The following is a 24,309-nucleotide window of genomic DNA, read 5'->3' on the forward strand; positions in this document are numbered from 1 at the left end:
TCTGCTACAACATGCAAAAACCTTAAAAATATTATGTTAAGTGAAAGAAGCCAGTCACAAAAGTTCATATATTGTATGATTCTATTTATATGAAATGTCCAGAATAGGCAAATTCGTAGAGACAGAAAGTAGATTAGTGGATGGTAGGGGTTAAAGGAAGGTTGTGGGGGGAATTGGGGCTGGGAAATGATGCTTAATGGATACAGTTTCTTTGGGGGTGATGAAGATGGTTTAAAATAAGATGGTGGCAATAGTTGCACAACTCTGTGACTATACTAAAAACCACTGAATTGTATATGTTAATAGATGAATTTTGTGGTGTGTGAATGATATCTCAATAAAGGTGTTTTTAAAAAATGTTGCCTATACCATATGACCATACAAAAAGTTCTTATACAAAATGGAGCATTTTAGATTATGCATTCCATTGCTCAACCGACAACACACACTCTATTAGTCAGGACTTCTTTTGCAAGTGGCAGAAATCCAGTTTAAACTGGTTTAAGAAAAGAATAGAATGTATTGGCTCATGTAGCTGAAAATTACAGGGGTTGCTGGCTTTAGGCATAGCCAAATCTAGAGACTCAAATGATGTAATCCATCTTTCCATCCCTCAGCTCTGCCTTCCTCTGTGTTGGCTTCATTCTCAGGCAGACTCTCCCCAAGTGATGGCAGGATGGCCACCAGTGAATATGGGATTACAACCTAATTTAGCAGGGAAAGAAAATGTGTTTCCCAACAAAAATCCAGGATTAGACTTTGACTGTTGTGGCCTGGGTCATGTGTGTGGAAAGTGGGGCATATTGGCCCAGCATTATGGTAGGGGACAAACTATAGTGAGTTACTGTTGAAGCTTTCAATTTCAGAATTGGATTATCTAGAACAAGTCACCTTTGGGTGTTTTGGAAAAGAAAGATGGATACTTGGAACTAACATTAATTCACTTAAACAAATGGATCAAAACTCTTAATTTAAAAAAATAGATTGCTAAAGTGGCAGATAAGGGTAATGCTTGGCATTTGGCATTTTGATTCTTGCAAGGCACTAGACAAGTTTTTCATGATACCTTTGTAAACAAAGACTGGATAATTGAGTTAGTTGGAGTCACGTTTCATTGATCAGCCATTTCCAGAAAGGACTGACGAATGAGTCAACCTAGTAGATCTTGGTGGGTCACAGAGATCTGCTCTTAGTGCTGACCTGGTTGACCTGTTTATTAACTACTTAGATACAGATACAGAAATCATGCTTATTAGATGGAGAGAGGTTACAGGACTAAGCGCAGTTAATACATTCGATGAGAGAGGCAAGATTCAAAATAATTTTCTTTTAATTTTTCTTTAGGATAATTTCAAACATTCACAGATTTAGACATTATGGTATAATAAACCCTATCTACCAATCATCCAGCTTCAACAATTTTCAACTCATGGTCCATCTTGTTTCTCCTATTCTCCCACCCCAACTTCCCTTCCCTCATTTTATTTTGAAGCAAATCCCAGACATCCTATTTGTTAAAAACAAAATTCGAACACTATTATCACACCTAAAAAGAAAACTCAGTAATTCCTTGATCATAAAATATCCATTTTTCAAATTTCCAATTGTCTCACAAATATTAAAAAAAGTATTTTTTGCAGTTTATTTGTTCAAATCAGGATCTAAACAAAGTCTATATACTGTAATTGGTTGATATGTTAGGTCTCTTTTATTCTACCAGTTGCCCTCTCTACCACTTTTTACCTTGCAATTTATTTGTAAATGAACCAAAATAATCTTGATAACAAAATGACAGTAGAGATAAACAGATGTAATACTAAAATTAAATCTTATAAAGTCAGCTGTAACAGTACAAAATGCTGGAGACACCTGCAGTTCGTGAATAAAGGTCTAGGATTTTCAGTTGGCCACAAACCTAAAATAGTCAACACTATGATATAGTTGCCAAAGTCCCAATATATACTCAGGTTACATTAACCCCAGTATGTACGCACACCACAAGATGTGGTGGGTCTTTTCTACCATACCAAGTCAAATCCTGCCTGGAATATTGTCCTGATTGTGGCTCCCAATACAGTTATTCAGAGAGACTGAAAACTGGCACACTTAGACAAAGCCCTGATCCTGGTAAGAGAGCTGAAACACACTTCCTTTGGCCAGAGAGCAGCTGGAGAGAAGGGAGTGGGAGAGCTAGCTGTTTATCTGGGTGTGTGACTCAAGGCAGAGAGGGTCCTTAGAAACTGGGTATCCACAAGGAGATGGTGCTGGGAGAAGGAACATTCTTCTGGAACACTCACATTCAGGAGTTATGAAGCTAAAGAAAGGGAAGAAGAAGCTCATTAGTTAGTGGGCGACACAGAAATAATCAGGTGTGACTACATGGTGGTAGCCAAGGGAACAAATTAAGAGTGTGTAGAATCATGGCATCAGGACAGTGGTGTAGTGTGGTCTGGGCTGGCAGATGATCAGAAAACGACTGGCCCATGTGGGAATTATGGGAAAGTAGGTCTGAGTACCCAGAAATGAGACACAAGAGCTGGGGCAGTACTTGGTTTCAGGCCTGAAAACTTTGATGTCAGTCCAATTTGAGCAGAAGCCAATCCCCAGGCAGAGTGAAGGAAACTGATGGGTGTTGTGCACCTACTAAGTGCTATACATACAGAACATTGTCTGACCCTCACAATAAACCTGCAAGGTAGGTATTTTATTCCTACTTTACAGACATAAAAACTGAGGCTTGGCTTCCTTGGTGGTCCAGTGGTTAAGAATCCACCTTCCAGGATTTCCCTGGTGGTGCAGTGGTTAAGAATCTGCCTGCCAATGCAGGGGACACAGGTTCGATCCCTGGTCCGGGAAGATCCACATGCCATGGAGCAACTAAGCCAGTGAGCCACAACTACTGAAGCCAACGCGCCTAGAGCCCGTGCTCTGCAACAAGAGAAACCACTACAATGATACGCCCATGCACCGCAACGAAGAGTAGCCCCCACTCATCGCAACTAGAGAAAGAGTGCAGGCAGCAACGAAAACCCATCGCAGCCAAAAGTAAACAAACAAAATAAATAAGTTTAAAAAAGAATCCACCTTCCAATGCAGGGGACGCAGGTTTGATCTCTGGTCGGAGAACTAAGATCCCACATGCCACAGGGCAACTAAGCCTGTGCCGTAACTACAGAGCCCATGTAGCACAACTAGAGAGCCCGTATGTCACAACTACTGAGCCTGTAGACTGTAACTACTGAGCCCACGGGCCCTGGAGCCTGGGCGCCACACCTAGAGAGAAGCCCACGCACAGCAACTAAGAGACCATGCGCTGCAACTAAGACCCGACGCAGCCAAAAAATAAACAAATAAATAAATATTTTTTAAAAACCAAAAATCTGAGGCTCATAGAGGTCAGTTACTAGCCCAAGGTCATGAATGCCTAAGTGGCAGGGCCAGGATTCAGAACAGGCTGGCCTGGAGGCCAGAAGGATAGAGCTGACATGGGGGAAAAGCTAACCTTAGTGACTTAGCCATGAGGTCAATGCCAGGGCACCAACACCTGGGGAATATATCGTGTCAGCACTTGCTGTAGCTTCACATCTAGACCAAGAAATGGGTATAATAAGAGGACAATGGGGAGGGATGGGCTGGGATTTGGGGGTTAATAGATGCAAACTGTCATATATAGAATGGATAAACAACAAGGTCCCGCTGTATAGCACAGGGAACTATATTCAATATCCCGGGACAAACGATAATGGAAAAGAATATAAAAAAATGTATATACATGTATAATTGAGACACTTTACTGCACAGCAGAAATGAACACAACACTGTAAATCGAATATACATGAATTTAAAATATTAATTAAAAAAAAAAAGAGGACATTGAGCATTCTCCACAAAAACACGGACCAAGAATTTGGTCTTCATGTCGCCCCAGCCCTGGGCTCTTCTGGGTTTGAGCCTAGGCGTGGAATCCTCTTCTATAGGAGAGGAGAGATGTCTTTGTATTTTCCTCTGCTTTCCTCCTAAAGCAAATCCCAGAGTCACCAAGCAAAGGAAGACTATCTTTGGTAGACGGTGGGAGATGCTGGGGCCCAGCTCATCCTTTCTACCCAGGGATAGATTCCTGAGCCCTGGCCGTATCTCCAACAGCTCGGGGGTGGTCTTCAGCTCCCTTCAGAGCTGACAGGGGCAGTGCAAGGGTGGGAACCCCAGGTAAGAGTCAGGGAGCAAGAAGCCACCCACTGAAGAGGATGCTGGGATGGGGCAGGGCTGGGCTGGCCCAACCAGTTCAGCCCAGCCAGGAAAGGGCAAGTCAGATCTGGCTCAGCAAGGGCCACTGGGTGGGGGCGTGGTGCTGACTCAGGGCCTGGCAAGTCAGGTGACAGCCAAGGACAGCTGTTGCCTGGGTGTTTTTAGAAAACTGGCTGCCAAAGGCTCTCTCATGGGCTGCTTCTGCACCTACTCAGAAGCAGGCAGAGAAAATGGGGGCATCTTCTTTATAATAAGCTGTAGGCGTGGGGAATTAATAACCCGACCATACCCTGTTGATTCTTGCTTTAATGTACCTAGAGAACAGGAGCAGAAATTAGTCGAGTCTTCTGAATTCCCTTTGAATCCTTTGAAAATCACTGATCTGTTCCCCTTAGATCTTTTTAGGTACCTTGCCAGGAATCCAGTGCAGAGGTTAAGAGAGCAGGTGCTGAAGTCAGGAGGGCCTGGGATCAAAACCCAACTTTATCACTTATTATTTGTATGACTTTGATCAAGTTTCTTAAATTAAAACAAAACATACTTTTTTTTTTTTTTTTTTTGCGGTACGCGGGCCTATCACTGTTGTGGCCTCTCCCGTTGCGGAGCAACAGGCTCCGTACGCGCACGCTCAGCGGCCATGGCGCACAGGCCCAGCCGCTCCATGGCATGTGGGATCTTCCCGGACCGGGGCACGAACCCGTGTCCCCTGCATCGGTAGGCGGACTCTCAACCACTGCGCCACCAGGGAAGCCCAAAACATACTTTTAATTATGGAAAAATTCAAATATATACGTTAGACATAACAGTATGAATTTCCATATACCTGTTACCCAGCTTGAACAATTATCGACCCATGGGCAACTTGTCTCATCCACATCCTACTCATTTACCTCCCTCCAATTATTTTAAAGGAGATCCCAGGCATCATCTCACTCCATCCCTCTTTATTCCTTTAAACTCTTGTTTCCTCATTTGAAAATGGGGATTATAATAATCCCCACCTCAGAGTATTAATGTGAGGTCATGCATGTAAAGGGCCAGCACAATGTAGGAACTCAGTAAATGATAACTTATAGTATTAGATTAAAATATAAAAATAAGAAATGTCTCTGCTACCCTCCCATCTCTCTGCCTGTGCCCTTCTTTCCTCTTGGTGACCCTTCCTTCTATCTGAGGACTCTCTCCCCTGGTCAGTACTAGGTCCAGTGCTGACATCACAAAAGGGTTAGGATGACTGCCCAGCTGTCCAGGCCTCAGGATGGGCTGGGAGTACAGGGTGCTTGAGCCCGAGGGAGGGAGCTGGAGGAAGGCAGTGGAGACACAGGGAAGAGGGATCAAAAGTACAGCAGCCTGGGAATTCCCTGGAGGCCCAGTGGTTAGGACTCTGTGCTTTCACTGCTGAGGGCCGGGGCTCAATCCCTGGTCGGGGAACTAAGATCCCACAAGCTGTGCTGTGCAGCCAAAAAAAACAGTACAGCAGCCTTGGGAGAGAGACCGGCAGACAGGGGCAAAGTTTGAGCAGGTCCAAGTGGCAAGGGCAGCAGAAAATAGGAAAGAGAAAGTGGATAGGGTGAGAATATCAGGCAAAGTTGGAGTCACCCTAGGAGTTCTACCAGAAACAAGTGTGTACGTCAGGAATCTTGGTTGCAGCACAGTCTGACTTTGGCAAATAGAAGCAGAAAATAAATTTACTGAAGGGCTACTGGGAAGCTCTCAGAATTACTGGGGAGGCTGGAGAACCAGGCTAAGGAATTGGGGCACAGAAACAGGCCACACATGCAGTCTGTTGAGGCCAGACAATGAGGTCATCACTGCCCTCTCTAGACACTAAAGAGATTCTGCAGCCGGCAGCAGGGCCAGCATTGGACGGAGGATACACCTAGCTCTGGGGCCCACGGGTGCCCTGGAAACCAGGTGCTCCTGCTGTACCCCACTGCCTTCTCAGTACACACCCCACTGCGCCTGCTTCTTTGTGTCCTAAGCCCCTGTGTCAAGGTTTTGGGCTGGTGCTTGAGACTGGTAGAGCCCCACTCATGTCCCCACAGCCTAGCTGTGTGTTTGGGGGTGCAGTGGGGGTGGGTGCTGGGGAGGAGAAGATAGTGGGAGGAGGGCTCTGCATACTGAAGACTCACGGTGGAGAGTTTCTTAGTCAAAGAAGGGGGTTCGGGCTTCCCTGGTGGCGCAGTGGTTGGGAGTCCGCCTGCCAATGCAGGGGACACGGGTTCGTGCCCCGGTCCGGGAAGATCCCACATGCCGCAGAGCGGCTGGGCCCGTGAGCCATGGCCGCTGAGCCTGCGCGTCCGGAGCCTGTGCTCCGCAACGGGAGAGGCCACAGCAGTGGGAGGCCCGCGTACCGCAAAAAAAAAAAGAAAGAAAAAAAAAAGAAGGGGGTTTAAGGCTTGGCAGCCAAAGACCTGTCAAATGTCCATTACACAAGGAAGGGAGTGTGAATATGGGTGAGGGGTGGCGGACTGGCACTGGTAAGAACAAGGCAAAGAAACAGGATCTCCATGTGGCTGTCAGGGACACCAGAGCCCTGAGGTAGGGCAAAGGGTAGTGGAATGCTGGATGCACAAGCTACATGGGAGAGAGCCTCGCTTCCTCCTGGGGGTATTTTGGACAAAAGAGATGGCTGAGCTCAGATATTATCTTGGCAGTGTCTAATTCAATTGGTATGTAGCATGAGGGCTTTTGATACCCTGCGCTTCTACCCTCTCTCTGGCTCTGGGAAAGAGGTGGGGCAGCCTGCAAATAACTGGGTGCTTAGTCTGAAAAGCTGGGACCAGACAGGGTTGGGCAAGGGCTGACAAGGGACAGCTGAGAGCAGAGTACAAGCTTTGTGAACAGGCAATTCCATGAAGTCTGAGCTTCCGTGATCAAATAAATGTGATCAAATCAATCTGCCACAAATTTTAAAATCTGCATGACTATTGTTACGCTATGTGTCAGTTAGGCATAAAAGCAAACAGCCAGAATCTGTGTTCTTTTTATCAAACCAAACCAAATATTTAGGGGTTTTCCCCCTCACTTTACTATTATTCTGATATCTATAAGGAGTATCAATCAATATCAGTTTCCTCTATCTCCATGTACAATATTAATCCCTTCCTCACTTTTTTAAAAGTCCTTGTTTATTTATTATTCTTTTTGCTGTGCAAACATCACCACCACTTATTTCCAGAACATTTTTATCACCGCAAAAAGAAATCCATACCCACTAAGCAGCTGCTCCCATTTCCCCCAGCAACCATTAATCTGCTTCGTGTTTCTGTGAGATTGCGTATTCTGGACATTTCATGTAAACGGAATCACACTTTATTCCTTTTCATACATGTGAAAATAGAATATTTTCATACTTATGAATCATATAATATGGCCTTTGGTGACTGGCTTCTTTCATGTAGTGTAATGTTACGGTGCATCTGTGTTGTAGCATGTATCAGTACTTTATTAAAATAATATTTTGTTTATCCATTTGTCAGTTAATGGACATTTGTGTTGTTTCCATCTTTTAGTTATTGTGAATAGTCCTGCTAAGAACATTTATGTACAAGTTTTTGTTGAGCACCTGTTTTCACTTCTTTTGGATGTATACCCAGGAATGAAATTATGAGGTCACATGGTAATTTTATGTTAATTTACTAAGGAACTACTAAACTGTTTTCCACAGTTTAGTACTATTTAACATTTCCACCAGCAATGAATAAGAGTTCCAATTTCTCCACATCCTTGTCAACACTTGTTATTTTCCCTTTATTATTATAGCTATCCAAGTGGATGTGGAGTAGTATCTCACTGTGGTTTAAATTTGCATTTCTTAATGACTAATGATGTTGAGCATCTTTTCACATACTTGTTGGCCATTTGTACATCTTCTTTGAAAAAATGTCTGAAAAGACATTTTCTGACATGAAATGATCTGAAGAGACGTTTTTAATTTATGTATTATTAATTTATTTTTTGGCCGTTCTGTGTGGCTTGTGGGATCTTAGTTCCCCAACCAGGGATTGAACCTGGGCCATGGCAGTGAAAGCGCTGAATCCTAACCACTGGACCGCCAGGGAATTCCCCCTCTTGTTTTATCTCATTTTATATTTTTCCCTTCTTCCCTTCTCAATGTCCTCTCCCTCCACAGGTTCCCTCTCTAATGTTGGATGGGTGTTATTAAATACCTATGAAACTTCATAAAACATAGTTTTGCATTTTTTTTTTTTTAGTTTTGCATGTTTTTAATTTACATGAATGGCATTGTACTATAAATCAGTTTGTTTCCTTTGTTTCAGTTTTCTATGTTGCTGAATGTGTAGCTAGTTAGTAGTTTAATATTGCTATAAGGTATTCAATAGCATGTGGGGTAAGCCATGGGCGGGCCTGCTATAGGCCCAATAGTACACCAGGAATTTTCTTTTCTTTTCTTTTGAAGTATTATTTTAAAAACATATTTGTGTATATATGTATTTATTTATTTGGCTGCGCCAGGTCTTAGCTGCAGCATGCTGGATCTTTGTTGCGGCATGCGGGCTCTTAGTTGTGGCATGTAGGGCCTTAGTTGCGGCATGCAGGATCCAGCTCCCCGACCAGGGATCGAACCCAGGCCCCCTGCACTGGGAGCACGGAGTCTTAACCACTGGACCACCAGGGAAGTCCCCAACAGGAGTTTTCTTACGTGGTAGATGGTAGACCCTTGAATGCTGACCCAGCCCCTCCCCAAGCCTAATCTTACAAAAACTTAGTCCTGACTGAACTCATTAGACAAGTTTTCTCCCTCTGAAAAGCCTGCTCTGATCACCAGAATTGGGGCATGTTTCTGTGGGGAACTAGGAAGGCATTGTTCTTTGCAAGTTTGCTAATTTATTAGTAAACTGAAGTGATAACAAACTTGACTTGGGTCTGAGTTTTCATATTAGCCAATTTTCAAACCCAAGCCAACTCTTTATCACCTGGACTAACCACCAGGGAATTCCCCGGGAAGGCAGTTTCCTCTCAGTCAGGTACCAAACCACCTCAGCCTTACAGAGTATCCCAACTGGCCCTTACTACTATAATAAGGTAATAGCCTGATCTGGGCATTTTCACAGGGTTATGTTATCAACTCAAGCACAGTGTTCAATTATGGATGCCACGCTCGAAAACGGACACGTGCAAATCAGAATGGTGGCACTAACAGTTATCTGAGGGTCATCTTATTTGAAGAGGGTTAGTTTGGAGCAGTTTAGAGGAAAATACCAATGCTATCTTTAGATAGTTGAAGAGTTGTCAAGTGAATATAGGGGAAGGTTTATTCTGTGTTGCTCCAGAGGACAGAATTAAAACAAGTTGATGATATAACATGGAAGCACACTTAGACTCAGTGCACTCTTCCGTCAGAAATATCCAGCCCTGCAAACAGCAATCAGCCCTGCAATCAGCCTTCTTGGCATCAGCAGCTCACTGGCAGTGTTCACACAGAGGCTGGACAGGCCATACGTTGGTTTCGGCATTTCTTCACAGAGCAGAAATCAGTTTAGATGACTTCCAAACTTTTTTCTAATGCAGACACAATTCAACCTAATTAATATTCATTGAGCCCCTATTACATGCAAGATACTGGGCTGGGTATTATAGGAGATACAACAGTGCTTCCTTAGATGGTTTACATCTTATGGGGGAAGAGAATTAGTGTTTAATGAACCACTTGTTCTCCTGCCAGGTTCTTCGCATAGATTAGTTTAATCTTTACAATAGCTTGAATTTCACAGCTACTGATAACCTCAGTTTCCAGATGAGGAAACTGACGTTCGGAATGCTAAGAAATGGTCTAAGATGACCCAGCTAAAATGAGATGGAACAACGATTCAAGATCAGATCACTGTGGGGACTTCCGTGGTGGTGCAGTGGTTAAGAGTCCACTTGCCAATGCAGGGGACATGGGTTCAAGCCCTGGTCCGGGAAGATCCCACATGCTGTGGAGCAACTAAGCCTGTGTGCCACGACTACTGAGCCTGTGTGCCACAACTACTGAAGTCCAAGTGCCTAGAGCTCGTGATCCGCAACAAGAGAAGCCACCTCAATGAGAAGCCCGTGCACCGCAACGAAGAGTAGCCCCTGCTCGCCGCAACTAGAGAAAGCCCGTGTGCAGCAATGAAGACCCAACACAGCCAAAAATAAAAAAAAAAAAAAAATCAGATCATTGTGACTCCATTATACCGTGCCATGAGTCTACGAATTTATGTTAAGTGTAGCTTCATACTTCTTGTCTTGGCAAAGGGTTAAAGCATTCCCCTCTTGTCATTGTCTTTTTAAGTCTGATGAATCCTCTACGTCTTGATGCTTGAGATACAGTTTTCTGGAGAGATATCTAAGTTTCTGTTCCATTGGGGTTCCAAGTCTTTCCTTGAGCAGACCTCTTTCCTCACTTTGCCAATGCTCCCCTGGGTTCTGCCTTTAGGAAGTGCTTTTTTTCTCCAACTCTATTCTGCCCTAACTTTTAGTGGCTTCTAGGGTTTTTTCCAATCGTCTCAGGCATGTCAAGTTGCCAAAACCTGTGCTCTCTGCCCTTTTCTCTCTCTCAGTTTACCTAAAGCCTTTTTTGCTCTTCAGAGCTCTGACCGCTGCTACAATAAATACCCCAGTTTTCCTTTGACAGCGGAAGTGTGCCTTATAGCCCTCTTTTGTATTGATCCATCTGGGGGTTTACTATGCACCTCTTCATGTTAAAAGAGAACCACTATGTTTGTTCATTTCTTGGTGCTCTCCATTTTCTAAGTAAAAAATGAATGAGCAGTTATTACTTTAATATATAGTTGAATAGCCAATTATTAGCAAATAATCATCCTTTGCCTTAGATGATTCTTTTGTTTTCCTTTAGATATTAAAAAAAGAGATTAACTTACATATTTACATTTTAATATGTAAATGTAAATATACAGTTCCTAGTGTGGTTAGGGCTCCTGCTTGACCGATAGTCACTTTTAGAAGAGGCATAGAGTTGCAAAGATGGATTTAGGGGAAGTTTTTCCCTTCTAGGAGATCCCTATAGATTAACAGAATGCATTACTTGTCTCAAAACTATGAGTTTTTTTTTAACTTATGTCCCTCTAGATTTGCTTTTTTCAGCAAGCCAATGATCCCCAAACAGAAAAAGTTTTCTCAGTTCTTGTGGTGGTAATAACATTTCTGAACATTAACTAAAGGCCAAACATTATGTCTTATTTCATCCTCACTCAACCCTATAGTAGTTTTTATCTTGTTCCGACTTTACAGATGAGGAAACAGGTTTAGAGAGGTTAAGTAACTTACCCAAGGTCTCTAACAAAGTGACAGATATAGAATCTTAGGTCCAGCCAACTCAAGGCCCATGTTTATAACCACTGTGCTGGACCAATTGCTCCAACAGAAGTGAATAGAGATTCATCCGCTGGAGTTGATGGTGGGAAGTTTTTTTTAGGGGGCAGTTGTCTGCTGCCTTCAGCCATTGTATTTCTTTCTTTTGGTCTCCTTTTGATGATTCCATTAAATCTTCACAGCTTGTCAGTTCCAATTCTTGTTTCTCCCTGTTTTAATATTTCATTCTCCTTCTGACCTATTCCTGTTCTTGGTTCAACTTCCTTTGGCACCATGTTTTGTCCAGGATGGCTTGTTGCTTTGATCATTTATAAGTATTCTAAATTTACTTGTAATTTTCTGCTTTCTTTTTCCTTATGGTGCAATTCATTGCTCTTATCTCTTAGTAATAATAGTAATCATTTATATTTGCATAGTGTTTTACAGTATAAAAAGTACATTTACTTGCATTATCTTATTTAATTTTTAAAACAGTCTCATGAGGTACTATATTCTTTTGATGTATGAGGCTTAGTGAGGTTAAATGAATCACAGAGCTAGTCAGTAGCACAATTGGTTTTTTTTAAAATTTTTATTTATTTTTGGCTGTGTTGCATCTTTGTTGCTGCACTCCAGCTTTCTCTAGTTGCGGCGAGCGGAGGCTACTTTTTGTTGTGGTGCACGGGCTTCCCATTGCGGTGGCTTCTCTTGCTGGGAGCACGGACTCCAGACGCGTGGGCTTCAGTAGTTGTGGTTCGCAGACTCAGTACTTGTGGCTTGCGGGCTCTAGAGCGCAGGCTCAGTATTTGTGGCGCATGGGCCCAGTTGCTCTGCGGAATGTGGGATCCTTCTGGACCAGGGCTCGAACCCGTGTCCCCTGCATTGGCAGGCGGATTCTTAACCACTGGGCCACTAGGGAAGCCCACACAGTTGGTTCTTGAGTCTATGTTCTCTGATTCCAAGTTAAGTGTTCATTCCACTATATCACAGTTGCTCCATTAGTACTAACAGTATTTCTTGTTCATAGAAATAAACTCTAAAATGGAGTTAGGTGAGTTCTTCATGTATTTTCTAAAATTAATAAAATATTGCTCCAAAGGTATTATCTTCCCATTCACTTCTCTTGAATTTTCAATCCCTCCCCACTCCCAGCATTTTGAAAGTTTCTCCAAATTAGTACTGTTTTCCAGGAAAAAAAAAAAAAAGTGAATCAGATTATCTCTGAATTTCATTTGCTTTTTCCTTCACTAAACATGTTTTGATGTTCTGATATATTCAAGGCACTGTGCAAAGTGATGTATGCAATAGTCACAGCCCTCAAGGATATTCCAGTTTGAGAAAATACGATATGTACATAAATGTCTTTCAGAAAATGGAGAAAATGTGTCATAAGAAATGTCTAAATAAAGAGTTGTGGGAAGAAGAATATCCACGTAGCTATTCACCAAAATGCTAATAGTCGTTATCTCTGGGGTAGAATTTTTAAGAATTAAAATTTTTGTTTTGCTTATCTGCAGGTTTTAAGTTTCTAAAAGTAAATATGTATTATTTGTGGAAATGAAAAGGAGGAAACATACTCGATTTTTTAGTGCTAGGGAGTTCAAAGGTGGAACAAGTTCCTTCTTAGAGAGTGTGCTGTGGAAGACAGGCTATGGTGAGGACATTTAAGTTGAAGGGATGTGGGTGGGATGAGCAGCGGTGTGCACTTTGCATGGAGAGAACCACAGTAAACTAAGCATGAAATCAAGAAGATACAGAGTAACTGTGAGAAAGATGAGTAGTTCAGCCTGTCTAGAGACTAGTATGTGGAAGATAGATAGGGTAGGAAATAAAGTTTGTTGGCTAGGGCCTGGCGCTCCTTAAGTGCCAGGTGAGGAGGCCAGCATTTCAGAACTGAGATATTCCTGCAGACTACAACAAACACATCCAGTGTGCTGGAGAAGGTTCATGGGGCAGTAATTCTCTAACAGGAGGTAGGACTAAATCAAGATATGAAGGCAGAGCAGAATATTGGCAGGCTATGGTGATAAGAACAGTGGTAGCCTCTGGGCAATCAGTACTTAGCATCAGGAAGGTCAAACAAAGACCTTCCTCTAAGAAGGCCCTGGGGAAGAATGAGAGTGTGAACACAGGAACTAGGCAGTAGTAAATAGGCAAAGTCCCAGGAACTGGAGGGGTAGGTTTTACAGCAATGTGATGACTTAGCAGTGGGGCTGCCATTCAAGGGAAGACTTCATTCTTTTCTTTTTTTTTTAAAATTAATTAATTAATTTTCGGCTACGTTGGGTCTTCGTTGCTGCATGCGGGCTTTCTCTAGTTGCGGCGAGCAGGGGCTACTCTTTGTTGCGGTGCGCGGGCTTCTCATTGCAGTGGCTTCTCTTGTTGTGTAGCACAGGCTGTAGGTGCGCGGGCTTCAGTAGTCATGGCACGCGGGCTCAGTAGTTGTGGCTCATGGGCTCTAGAGCACAGGCTCAGTAGTTGTGGCACACGGGCTTAGTTGTTCCGCAGCATATGGGATCTTCCCGGACCAGGGATCAAACCCGTGTCCCCTGCATTGGCAGGCAGATTCTTAACAACTGTGCCACCAGGAAGTCCCTGGGAAGACTTCACTCTTAACAATAACAGAGAGAGCAAGGGGCAGAGAGATTAAAGAGGAAGAAATCAGGGAGAGAGACTGGGAAATACATGTGGGAAGAATGATAAAGACAATCCTGAGTCACTATCTTTTCACGCAGGGATTTCTTACATGTTGTAGAGGCAGGTCCTGAAAGTTGAAGCTGAAGACTGGAACCATGAACTGGCCAGCTGTGCACTTTCTAGAAAAATACAGAGACAATACCTTAATTACTGGTATGAACATATAAATATACCTATTTTCTTTCTTGGCTTTGCACATATTTGGACTAGATTCTGTACAGAGCAATTCTTTTTTTTTGCGGTATGCGGGCCTCTCACTGTTGTGGCCTCTCCCATTGTGAACACAGGCTCTGGACGCACAGGCCCAGCAGCCATGGCTCACGGGCCTAGCTGCTCTGCGGCATGTAGGATCTTCCCAGACCGGGGCACGAACTCGCGTCCCCTGCATCGGCAGGCGGACTCTCAACCACTACACCACCAAGGAAGCCCTGTACAGAGCAATTTTAAAAGCAGGTATAAGCTCCAAGCTACTACTACTAAATTGGCATTTTCTTTCACTGTTTCAATTATTACCAAATATTACTTCGCAACTCTAGGTATACCTTTAGGCCTACATGGACTCCCATTTTATTCTTATTTTCTAGAGTCAGAGATCATGCCTGATCACTCTAGTGGCCTTCAGTGGTAGACAGGGCTTGAGGTTCAGGCCTCACTGCAGCAAAACCTTTAATTAATTTTAGGAAAGCCAAACATTAAGTACTTGCTGAGCCTTCCAATTCTCGCCTTCTTGCAGTATGATGTCCTGTAGAGGTGTTCTTCCCTTTTCCCTTGCGCATGTAGTGGCCGGCTCTGCCACTGCCAGTGTGACCTCTGGCAAGTCCCTAACCTCCCTGAGCCTTAGACTCATCTGTAAATTACGTGCAGGAGTTGAATTATGACTTAAAGATATTACAGCTCTAAACTTCTAGGATCCTGATACAATACTAAATAAACTTCATTAATAGTATAATTAATTACTAAAGTTCCAGAATATTGAGTGCATGGAGAAAAGGCTCTAACTGATAAAACTGTTGGAAACAACTGGGATAAACAAAGAAATTTAAAAAAAATTATTTTTCATTTTTAGTTGCCCACTGTCCCCAACATTTATGTAGTGGAACTAATTAGGCTTTCTATGTTTAAAAATCATAACTTTCTAAAATGCTTCACAACATTGGGGCTTGAGTTAATTGTAGTTCTTTTGAAAGGAAGAATCACATTAATACTGATGATTTTCCTGAATGTTATGACTCTGAATTGATGACAAACCTGTGAGGCACTGATCATAGCTCATTTTGTGATGTGCATGGCTAGGCTATTTTAGAATTGTGGCATTATTCCTAATAAGACATTCCCAATTGGAGAAAGAATGATTCATAGAGAATAAGGTTTAAATGACAAGAGCAATTCCAGAAACAGAACGGAGAGTGAGATTAGAGAAGACAGGCATCTTCAGAAACGAACGAAGCTTTAGGGGTAGTTGGAAAAGAAGAATGTAAGACAAGTCTTCAAAGAATGGGAGACTGAAATACGATTACCCTACTGCCTAAAGACTAATTTTAATCACATATTAAATACACAAACATTTTGGTGGTGGTGGGGCGTAAAAATGCAGTTTTTACTTCTTTCCCAATCCCTGTTGCTTTTTTTTTTTTTTTTTTTTTTTTTGCGGTACGCGGTCCTCTCACTGCTGTGGCCTCTCCCGTTGCCGAGCATAGGCTCCGGACGCGCAGGCTCAGCGGCCATGGCTCACGGACCCAGCCGCTCTGCGGCATGTGGGATCTTTCCGGCCCGGGGCACGAACCCGCTTCCCCAGCATCAGCAGGCGGACTCTCAACCACTGCGCTACCAGGGAAGCCCCAATCCCTGTTTCTTGCTTTCCAGATGTCTCAGGGTTTTCTCCTGTATCGGGCTGAACCAGCCCACCAGGTTCAACTACTCTGCCATCACATCCTAGGTGTGCTTCGGAGCCATGACACACACTAAGAAAGGTAGGGCACGAGTATGAACATTTAAACTACAGAAAGGAAGAAGAAAGGGAAGGTATACCTGAGACTGATGGAAAGAGAGGGAAGGAAGAGTGCTAGGCATATGAAAAGAAAGTGCAAGGAAAAGACAGCGGGGTTGGGGCTGGCTTCACTATCTCTCAATTTGGTACATTGATGGTTCGATTCTGGCGGCAGGGAGGGGCCCCGCTTCCTCAGCATGGTGCTATTGGGCTCTCCCTATTGCAAAAGGGTGGCCAAGGGCTTCCCCGCTGGCACAGTAGTTAAGACTCTGCCTGCCAATGCAGGGGACACGGGTTCGAGCCCAGGTCTGGGAAGATCCCACATGCCGCGGGGCAACTAAGCCTGTGTGCCACAACTACAGAGCCTGCGCTCTAGAGCCCGCGAGCCACAACTACTGAGGCCGCGTGCTACAACTACTGAGACCGAGTGCTACAACTACTGAAGCCCAGGCGCCTAAAGCCTGTGTTCTGCAACAAGAGAAGCCACCGCAAAGAGAAGCCCGTGCACCGCAACGAAGAGTAGACCCAGCTCGCCGCAACTAGAGAAAGCCCGCGTGCAGCAACGAAGACCCAACGCAGCCAAAAATAAAAATAAATAATAAAAAAATTAATTAATAAAAAAAAAAGTGTCCAAGTTCTGGAGCCGGTTCTCCACGTAGAGCACAGCACCGGCGCTTCCACTTGGTGGGGAGGTTGGCCCTGCACCCAAGTGTTCCTCGGCCCTCTACTCCTCGCCCTGGAGGGCAGATTACATCATCCCAACTGAGCAGCGTGGCCAGTTTTTCCCATTTCAAACTCCTGCTCTCTTGAACGCCAACTCTGGTTCCTTAAGTAAACCGGGACGGAGCTTAATGTTTCCCCCGCCCCGACTAGCCACGAGAGAGGGCACTCAGGATGCGCCTCATTTTAGCAAAGAGGCTATTAAATGACCCAGGGCGCTACTTTTTCTCACATTTACAGCTACAGCTACACAGGAACACACGGCGACCCAAGCTCTTGGCTGCGCCAAGACTCTCAGCGAAACACACGCGCCAAACGCGGCCCGAAGCATCCTCAGCTGAGCCCGGTGAGCGACCTGAGGAGGAAAACGGTGGATGTCAAAGGGCTACTCCAGCATGCCGCGCCTGCGCAGTCACTAGGCAGCGCCCCCCCGCGGGGCGTGCTCGTAACGCTGCGCACCCTATCAGACGGCCGCAGGGAGCGCGCCCGCGGCCTCGCCCTCTCTCGTCCCTCCCCTCTCTAGTCTCCGTCGGGGCTTAGACTGAGGCTCGGAGACCTAACGCTCGACTCTGCGCCCCCGCGGGCCCCCACGCCCTCTGGTGCGCGTGCGCAGAGGCGGCCCGCAGGGCGAGGGCGCGAGGGGAGGGCGGGCGTACGTCCTTGCGTGCGTCTCAGGCAGCGCGCACGCCGGCGTGAGAGGGCACGGGGAAAAGGTGGCTCTGGCCGGGGCGGCTCGGCTTCCTGTGGCTATGTAGCTGAGCTCGTCGGCTCCGGGTCCTCCTTCGCTGCCATCGCCGCGTCCTAGCGCGGAGCGGCTGCTCGCGAGGAATACTGTCTTCACGCCCGCCGCTCTCCCTCGACGTCTGAGCTTGCTTGCTCGCCCGTGGGAGCGTCCCGGCCGAGCAGCCCTGAGGGGGGAGGGGAGGCCATTTTGTCCCGACCGACTCCCCGGAACCGGGCGGAGCGGCTGGGAGAGGCTGCGGAGCCGCGGTCGCCGCCCTCGGAGGCACCGGACGCTTCCACCGTCGGGGCTTCCTCGACGAGGCTGTTCCTAGGTCGCCCGCGCCCTCTCGAGCCCTCCTTTTTCCCACGCTTTCCCGGTCCTCCGGCCTGAGAACGCCCGAGAGAGGAGGAGTTGGCCGTAGTGAGAGGGACCGATCCCTTGGGGCCGCCGGCGGCGAGAGCCTGTGCCGCTCCTCCCAATGGCGAAGAAGACGTACGACCTGCTTTTCAAGCTGCTCCTGATAGGGGACTCGGGAGTGGGGAAGACCTGCGTCCTTTTTCGTTTTTCGGATGATGCCTTCAATACCACCTTTATTTCCACCATAGGTAAGACCTGTGGGAGGGTGGTGTGCGGTCTCTGCATCTGCAAACCGTTTCTTTTATTCCAGACATCTTGCTTCCAGTAATATACGCCTTTGTTTCAGTGATTCTGATTCCAGGCGACAGACCCAAGTTACTGTTTGAATCGGCATCGAGCTTTCTGGGGCGGGGTCTTCCCAAGCTTTGCATCCGGTCTTTTGCTTTCAAGTCTCTCACTCTGCTCGGTGCCTGCTGTTACAAAATATGCAGCATTAACAGCGTTCCAGAATCCTATTTCTTTAAGCGTCTGGATTGGCTTTTTCCATGTTTGTGTGGCGTTACTGGCTGTACGATATTTGTAAGGGATTTATTTTGGTGGTTGGGACTGAAGCACTAGAAGTCATTTGGTAAAGGCCTGGATTCATACTTCAGGGCAAAGAAGATTCCATATGGTCTTAAAGTAAACTTGAGGATTTGTGTGAGGAATAATTAAGGCAAATTAGAAGGGAAAAGTGAGTTGCTCGGCGTTGACTAATCCATTGATGTGTCAAACAATCGGAGGCTCTTCGTGCTTGGGGTGGGACTCTCTGGCATGTTTGCTCACAGAGCTGTTCGAGACATCAACAGAAGCAGTAATCTAATGGAGACGATCAGCTTCTGTCCTCGAACCCGAAAAAATGAAGTTCTCCCTTCTGTTTACGCTAGAATTTACAGGGAAGTGTCTTGCCAGTCATAGCCTTGGGACTTCTAATGTACTTTTCACCTCATGTTTCAGAATTATTTAGTGTGAAAATAAGAGCTAAAGATTGACCTTTTAAATCGGTTTCCCGTTTAGGAAAAGAAAAGGGAACGCTCTAGGAAAGTCCCATTTGACTCTGCTGAGACAATTTAGTGCATTAACACGAATTGTGTTAAATGGGTTGTATGCGAAATCCGTTTTTTCCCCCCCACACAATAAATATCTTAAAGGACACATAGTTGTCTCTGTCACTTGGGGCCCAGAACACAGCGTTGGGGCAGTGCAATGAAACCCATTTTTAAGTGTAACTAGTTTTATATTAAGATGAGTTTTTAAAAAAGCAACTGTAGTCTTTGAACTCTGGTAGTTGTCACAATTAAGCTGATTTCAGACAGTTTATAGCATTTGGAATCGTTGATTTGGATTTCTTGTGATAAATATTTGTCAGCTACTTAATTCATTCTCATAAAACAAATTTTACTGAATTTAAATTGGGCAAGTGATCATTTAAACTACGTTTTGATTTTACTCCCTTTTTTGGGGGGAGGGGGTCATTGTAATCATTATTTCCTGAGTGTCATACTGCTCTCTAGACCTGTCATAAATTTCACGAAACTTAGAACTTGTTCTCTGCCTGTGGGTTAGCACTTCCTACCACTATGTTTACTTTTAATATTCCACTTTTAGCTGTATCTGGGTGGGTCAGGTAGTTAGATAGTTCAGTAAATATTTATTGAGCACCTAATGCTAGGCACTGTTTTAGGGACTGGGGATAGATAAGTGAACACAATAGACCTTTTAAGGAGCAGTCTAGTGAGGACAATCACAATAGAGTGTGGAAAGTGCTACAGTGGGGGTAAGCATGGGAAGGAGGGGTGACTAGCCCAAATTAGGCGCTTGCATGGAGATGGTGTCTAAAATGAAGTCTGAAGGACAGATAGGAATTGGAACACGGGTGGGGTAGGGCCTTTCTGGAAAAGGGAGCATTGAATAAACCTGTAGTAAGATCAGGGATTTAATTCACGTGGTCAACTTTAACCTTTCATTGAGAAGGGTAGGGGGTGGAGGGTAGGAAGCAAAACATTAACTCCATCTACTCTTGTCTTTTTTAATGAGTGCATACCCTCAACTAAAGCCCAATCCTGTAAGATAATGACATAATCTTCTTGTGTAGTCTTTCTTTTTTACTTTTTTTTTTTTTTTGGCTGCCCCGCAAGACTTGTGGAACCTTAGTTCCCTGACCAGGGATTGAACCTGTGCCCTCTGCAGTGAAAGCTGGGAGTCCTAACCACTGAACCGCCAGGGAATTCCTTGTGTAGTCTTTTTAGTAGGGAAAATGTGTAGTAATTTAGGATCAAACCTGCTGGGTTGGAATCCTAGTTCCACAGGTTACTAGTTAGGGAACTTTGGCAAGTTAATTAATCTCTGTCTGCTTGTTTCTTCTTTAAATAGTGTTAATAATAGGACCTATCGCATAAGGTAGTTGTGAGGATTTTATGGGTCATTGAGAGCAAAGCACCTAGCGTGGTGCCAGGCACACTGTAGGAGCACAGTGCATGCATATTAGCTGTATGTGGAACTTGTGACCCTTCTGCTGCTGAAGTGAGGCAGAACAAGGTACTTTATGGATTGAATGCCCTGCATGCAGTGTTCACACAAATATTTGTTAGTGCTCTGCTAAACAATTTCACTTTAGATTCTGAAACTTTAATATTTTGATATAAAAGTGTGATATGTATGATATTTTGATATATAAGATATATTGAACAGTGTAAGCTGAGAAATGGATAAATACATGGGTGTAAAATTCTGAGTACAGCTCCAACACATTGCATGTATTAGCTCTGTGTGCAGGTTTTAGAAGTCTGCTGGCATCTTAACACCAGTGCATCCAAAAGAAATATAATGTGAGTCACATAGATAATATTTTTTAGTAGCCACATTTAAAAAGTAAAAGAAGTATTTAATACTAATTTTAACTCATGTTATCCAGTCTTATAATTTTATTATGTAATCAAGATTAAAAAATAGTTGAGACATTTTACATTCTTTTTCTCCAGAGTGTATGTTATATTTACAGCTCATCTCAATTTAGATTAAGCACATTTCAGGTGCTGAGTGTGGCTAGTGCTGCCATATTGGACAATGCATGTTTAAACAGTATAAACTAGCCAGTTGGCTAATGTGCAGATGATTAGAGATACTTGGAATGTGTACTACTTTTAGGACATTTTAAATTTCATCAGTTGACTAGGATGTTTCTTTGTTTTGCTTTGCTTTTTAAAAAATCTAGAGCACTCTCTAATTATGAATGATACTGAAATTTGAGTTGTCACTTGATTGTTAAAACCTCTTGAGGTTTGGACAGAAGTAGTTACCTTGCAGGTGTTCAGTAGGGCCAAACTGCCGGTATAACGCTGGCCCTCATTATTTTAGGCACAGTCATTTCAGTTACTTATTGGCTATTGATTCTTGGAAGAAATAATTTTTATAGGCTTATGGTGCTTACTTTACAGTGCTTACACAGACTACCGTATTTAAAATTTTCTGTATATTTTCACTTCCCACACATCTGTGTCAGAAATTGTGTATGATGTTTATGGTCAGATTTATTGCAGACAGAGTTGTAAAAACAAATTACTGGTATGTTCCACACTCACCAATCGCAAAGTGAATCCAAGGGCACTGGAATATATAAGCTGCACAAGGACAGAGGGCTTTGTCTTTTAGCTGATAGATGCTAAGCACCTAGAAGAGTCCCTGCATTTAATGGGTGCATGGTAAATAGTGAATGAAGGCAGGCAGACAGACAGGTAGTAAGTATAATCAGCATCCTCTAGAATTGGCTAGTTTTATTTTAACATTTCTTGTCTACCTACTTTCTGAGCATTAAATATGTGAAGTAGATTGAGGTCCGATTTTACATAAAAAAATCAGCTGTTTGGCTAATAGAGTAATTTTAGGGTAAAACTGGTCTTGGAAATTCAGATTGTTGAAGTATTTGCTAAAGAGAGTTACTGGTTTTGGATGAGCAGATTTCATTGGTTTATTTGGCTATAACCCTGTTGGCAGTATGAGCTCAGGAAAGCATTACCCTTTTCGTGATATGGTAGGTACTTGGACTCGTCCCAAAGCAGAAATTTTTAGTGGGCTGTTTTACTGAAAGTGCTGTCTTTTGGTGGTGTTAATCCTCCCTCCACCCCTCGACATCATATTACTTTTTCTGTTAGGACTGTCTTTCACTGGGAAACGGAGCCTCTGGGTTCCACGTAAAAAATTAAATTGGTGGGCTTCCCTGGTGGCGCAGTGGTTGAGAGTCCGCCTGCCGATGCAGGGGACATGGGTTCATGCCCCGGTCCGGGAGGATCCCACATGCCGCGGAGCGGCTGGGCCCATGAGCCGTGGCCGCTGAGCCTGCACGTCCGGAGCTTGTGCTCCGCAACGGGAGAGGCCACAACAGTGAGAGGCCCGCATACCGAAAAAAAAAAAAATTAAATTGGTAAAGGCTCTTGCCTCTGGGAGAGGTATAAAATGAACACACCCTTTTTGTTGTCTTTCTGAGTGTTTTTACTAAGCGTTGGAAGAGTAGGATGGTTCCACTAACATGCATTTAAGAATTGGTTTATTTAATTGAAATGAGCCCATTTTATATGAGAGGCTGCTTTTTCGAGAATTGAGCAAAACCTTTTTCATATTAAACGTGACAGGACTTTGCTGTGACACCCAGGCAGTGGCTCATGCTGCAGGAATGCCAGCGTGCCCAATGAATTTTTCTTTAAAAAAAAAAATATTTATTTATTTATTTATTTATTTTTGACTGTGTTGGTCTTCGCTGCGGTGCGCGGGCTTCTCATTGAGGTGGCTTATCTTATTGCAGAGCTCCCAGTCTAGGCGCGCGAGCTCAGTAGTTGTGGCATGTGGGTTCGGTAGTTGTGGCTCACGGGCTTGAGAGCACAGGCTCAGTAGTTGTGGCGCATGGGATTACTTGCTCTGCGGCACGTGGGATCTTCCCGGACCAGGGCTCGAACCTGTGTCCCCCACATTCCCAACTACTGCACTACCAGGGAAGCCCGCCTAAGGAATTTCTTTCATTTGAACTTGTATTTTTAGGATTGATTAAGAACTATCCCGAGATTTTCCCAAAGAAGATACAAAGGGCCAGTAAACACATGAAAAGATGTTCAACATCACTAATCATTAGGGAAATGCAAATCAAAACCACTATGTGACGTTACTTCACATCCATTAGGATGACTGACATCAAAAATTAACTTTGGGAAAAAAAAAAAGAACTTTGTCATAGACTTATCTGTTCGAGTCCCTGCTTTCAGTTCTTTTGGGTATATACCTGGAAGTGGCATTGCTAGATCATACCATAATTCTATTTTTAATTTTTTGGGAAACCACCATATTGTTTTCCACAGTGGCTGCACGGTTTTATGTTGCCATAGCACTGCACCAGGGTCTTACTTCTCCGCATCCTCATCAACACTTGTTATTGTCTGTTTAGTAGCATTATTCACAGTAGCCGAAAGGTGGAAACAACCCAAATGTGCATAGACCAATGAATGGATACACAAGATGTAGCATATACATACAATGGAATATTATTGAACCTTAAAAAGGAGTGAAATTCTGATAGATTTTACAACATGGATAAACACTGAAAACACTATGCTAAGTGAAACAGGCCAGACACAAATAGACAAATACTGCATAAAATCATTTATGTGAGGTACCTAGAATAGGTCAATTCATAGAGAAAGTAGAATAGTGGTTACCAGGGCCTGGGGACTGGGTAATGGGAAGTTATTGGCTAATGTGTACAGAATTTCAGTTAGTGGGGAATTATTGCTTAAAGGGTACAGAGTTTCAGTTTGGGAAGATAAAAAAGTTTTGGAGATGGATAGTGGTGATGGTTGCACAGCAGTGTGAATATATTTAATGCCACAGAATTGTATACTTAGAAATGGTTAACATGCACAGAAGGACAAATACTGCATGATTCCATTTATATGAGGTATTTAAAGTTGTCAAATTCATAGAAACAGAAAGTAGAATAGTAGAAAGTAGAATGATAGTCTCCCAGGGACTGGGGGGAGGGGGAAATGGGGAGTTGTTTAATGGATATAGTATAGTTTTAGTTTTATGAGCTGAAGAAGTTTTGGAGATCTGTTGTGTATCAATGCAAATACACTTAACACTACTACACTATACACTTAAAACTGGTTAAGTTGGTATATTTCTATGTTATGTGTTTTTTTTACTGAAATTTAAAAAATGGTTTAAATGGTCAATTTTATGTTACGTATATTTT

At 43.8% G+C, this 24,309-nt stretch overlaps 1 protein-coding gene and 1 long non-coding RNA gene across 2 annotated transcripts in view; one reads left to right on the forward strand and one right to left on the reverse strand.

Moving 5' to 3' along the window:
• Nucleotides 1-1,381: 1,381 nt before the first annotated feature.
• Nucleotides 1,382-17,328, reverse strand: LOC309833662. The gene is made up of 3 exons (XR_014297794.1): nt 17,184-17,328; nt 14,294-14,363; nt 1,382-2,314 (listed from the first exon to the last, which is right to left on the reverse strand). It is a non-coding gene; the product is annotated as an uncharacterized lncRNA (long non-coding RNA).
• A 308-nt stretch (nt 17,329-17,636) lies between these two features.
• Nucleotides 17,637-24,309, forward strand: part of RAB10 (RAB10, member RAS oncogene family) — a 75,658-nt gene continuing 68,985 nt past the window's right edge. The window contains exon 1 of the mRNA XM_082672221.1: nt 17,637-18,280. Coding sequence (XP_082528347.1) covers nt 18,154-18,280 — 127 coding nt within the window. The 5' untranslated portion in view covers nt 17,637-18,153. The remainder of the gene's footprint in view (nt 18,281-24,309) is intronic.

Source organism: Grampus griseus (assembly GCF_964374135.1).
Source record: "Grampus griseus genome assembly, chromosome: 15".
Lineage (NCBI taxonomy): Eukaryota > Metazoa > Chordata > Mammalia > Artiodactyla > Delphinidae > Grampus > Grampus griseus.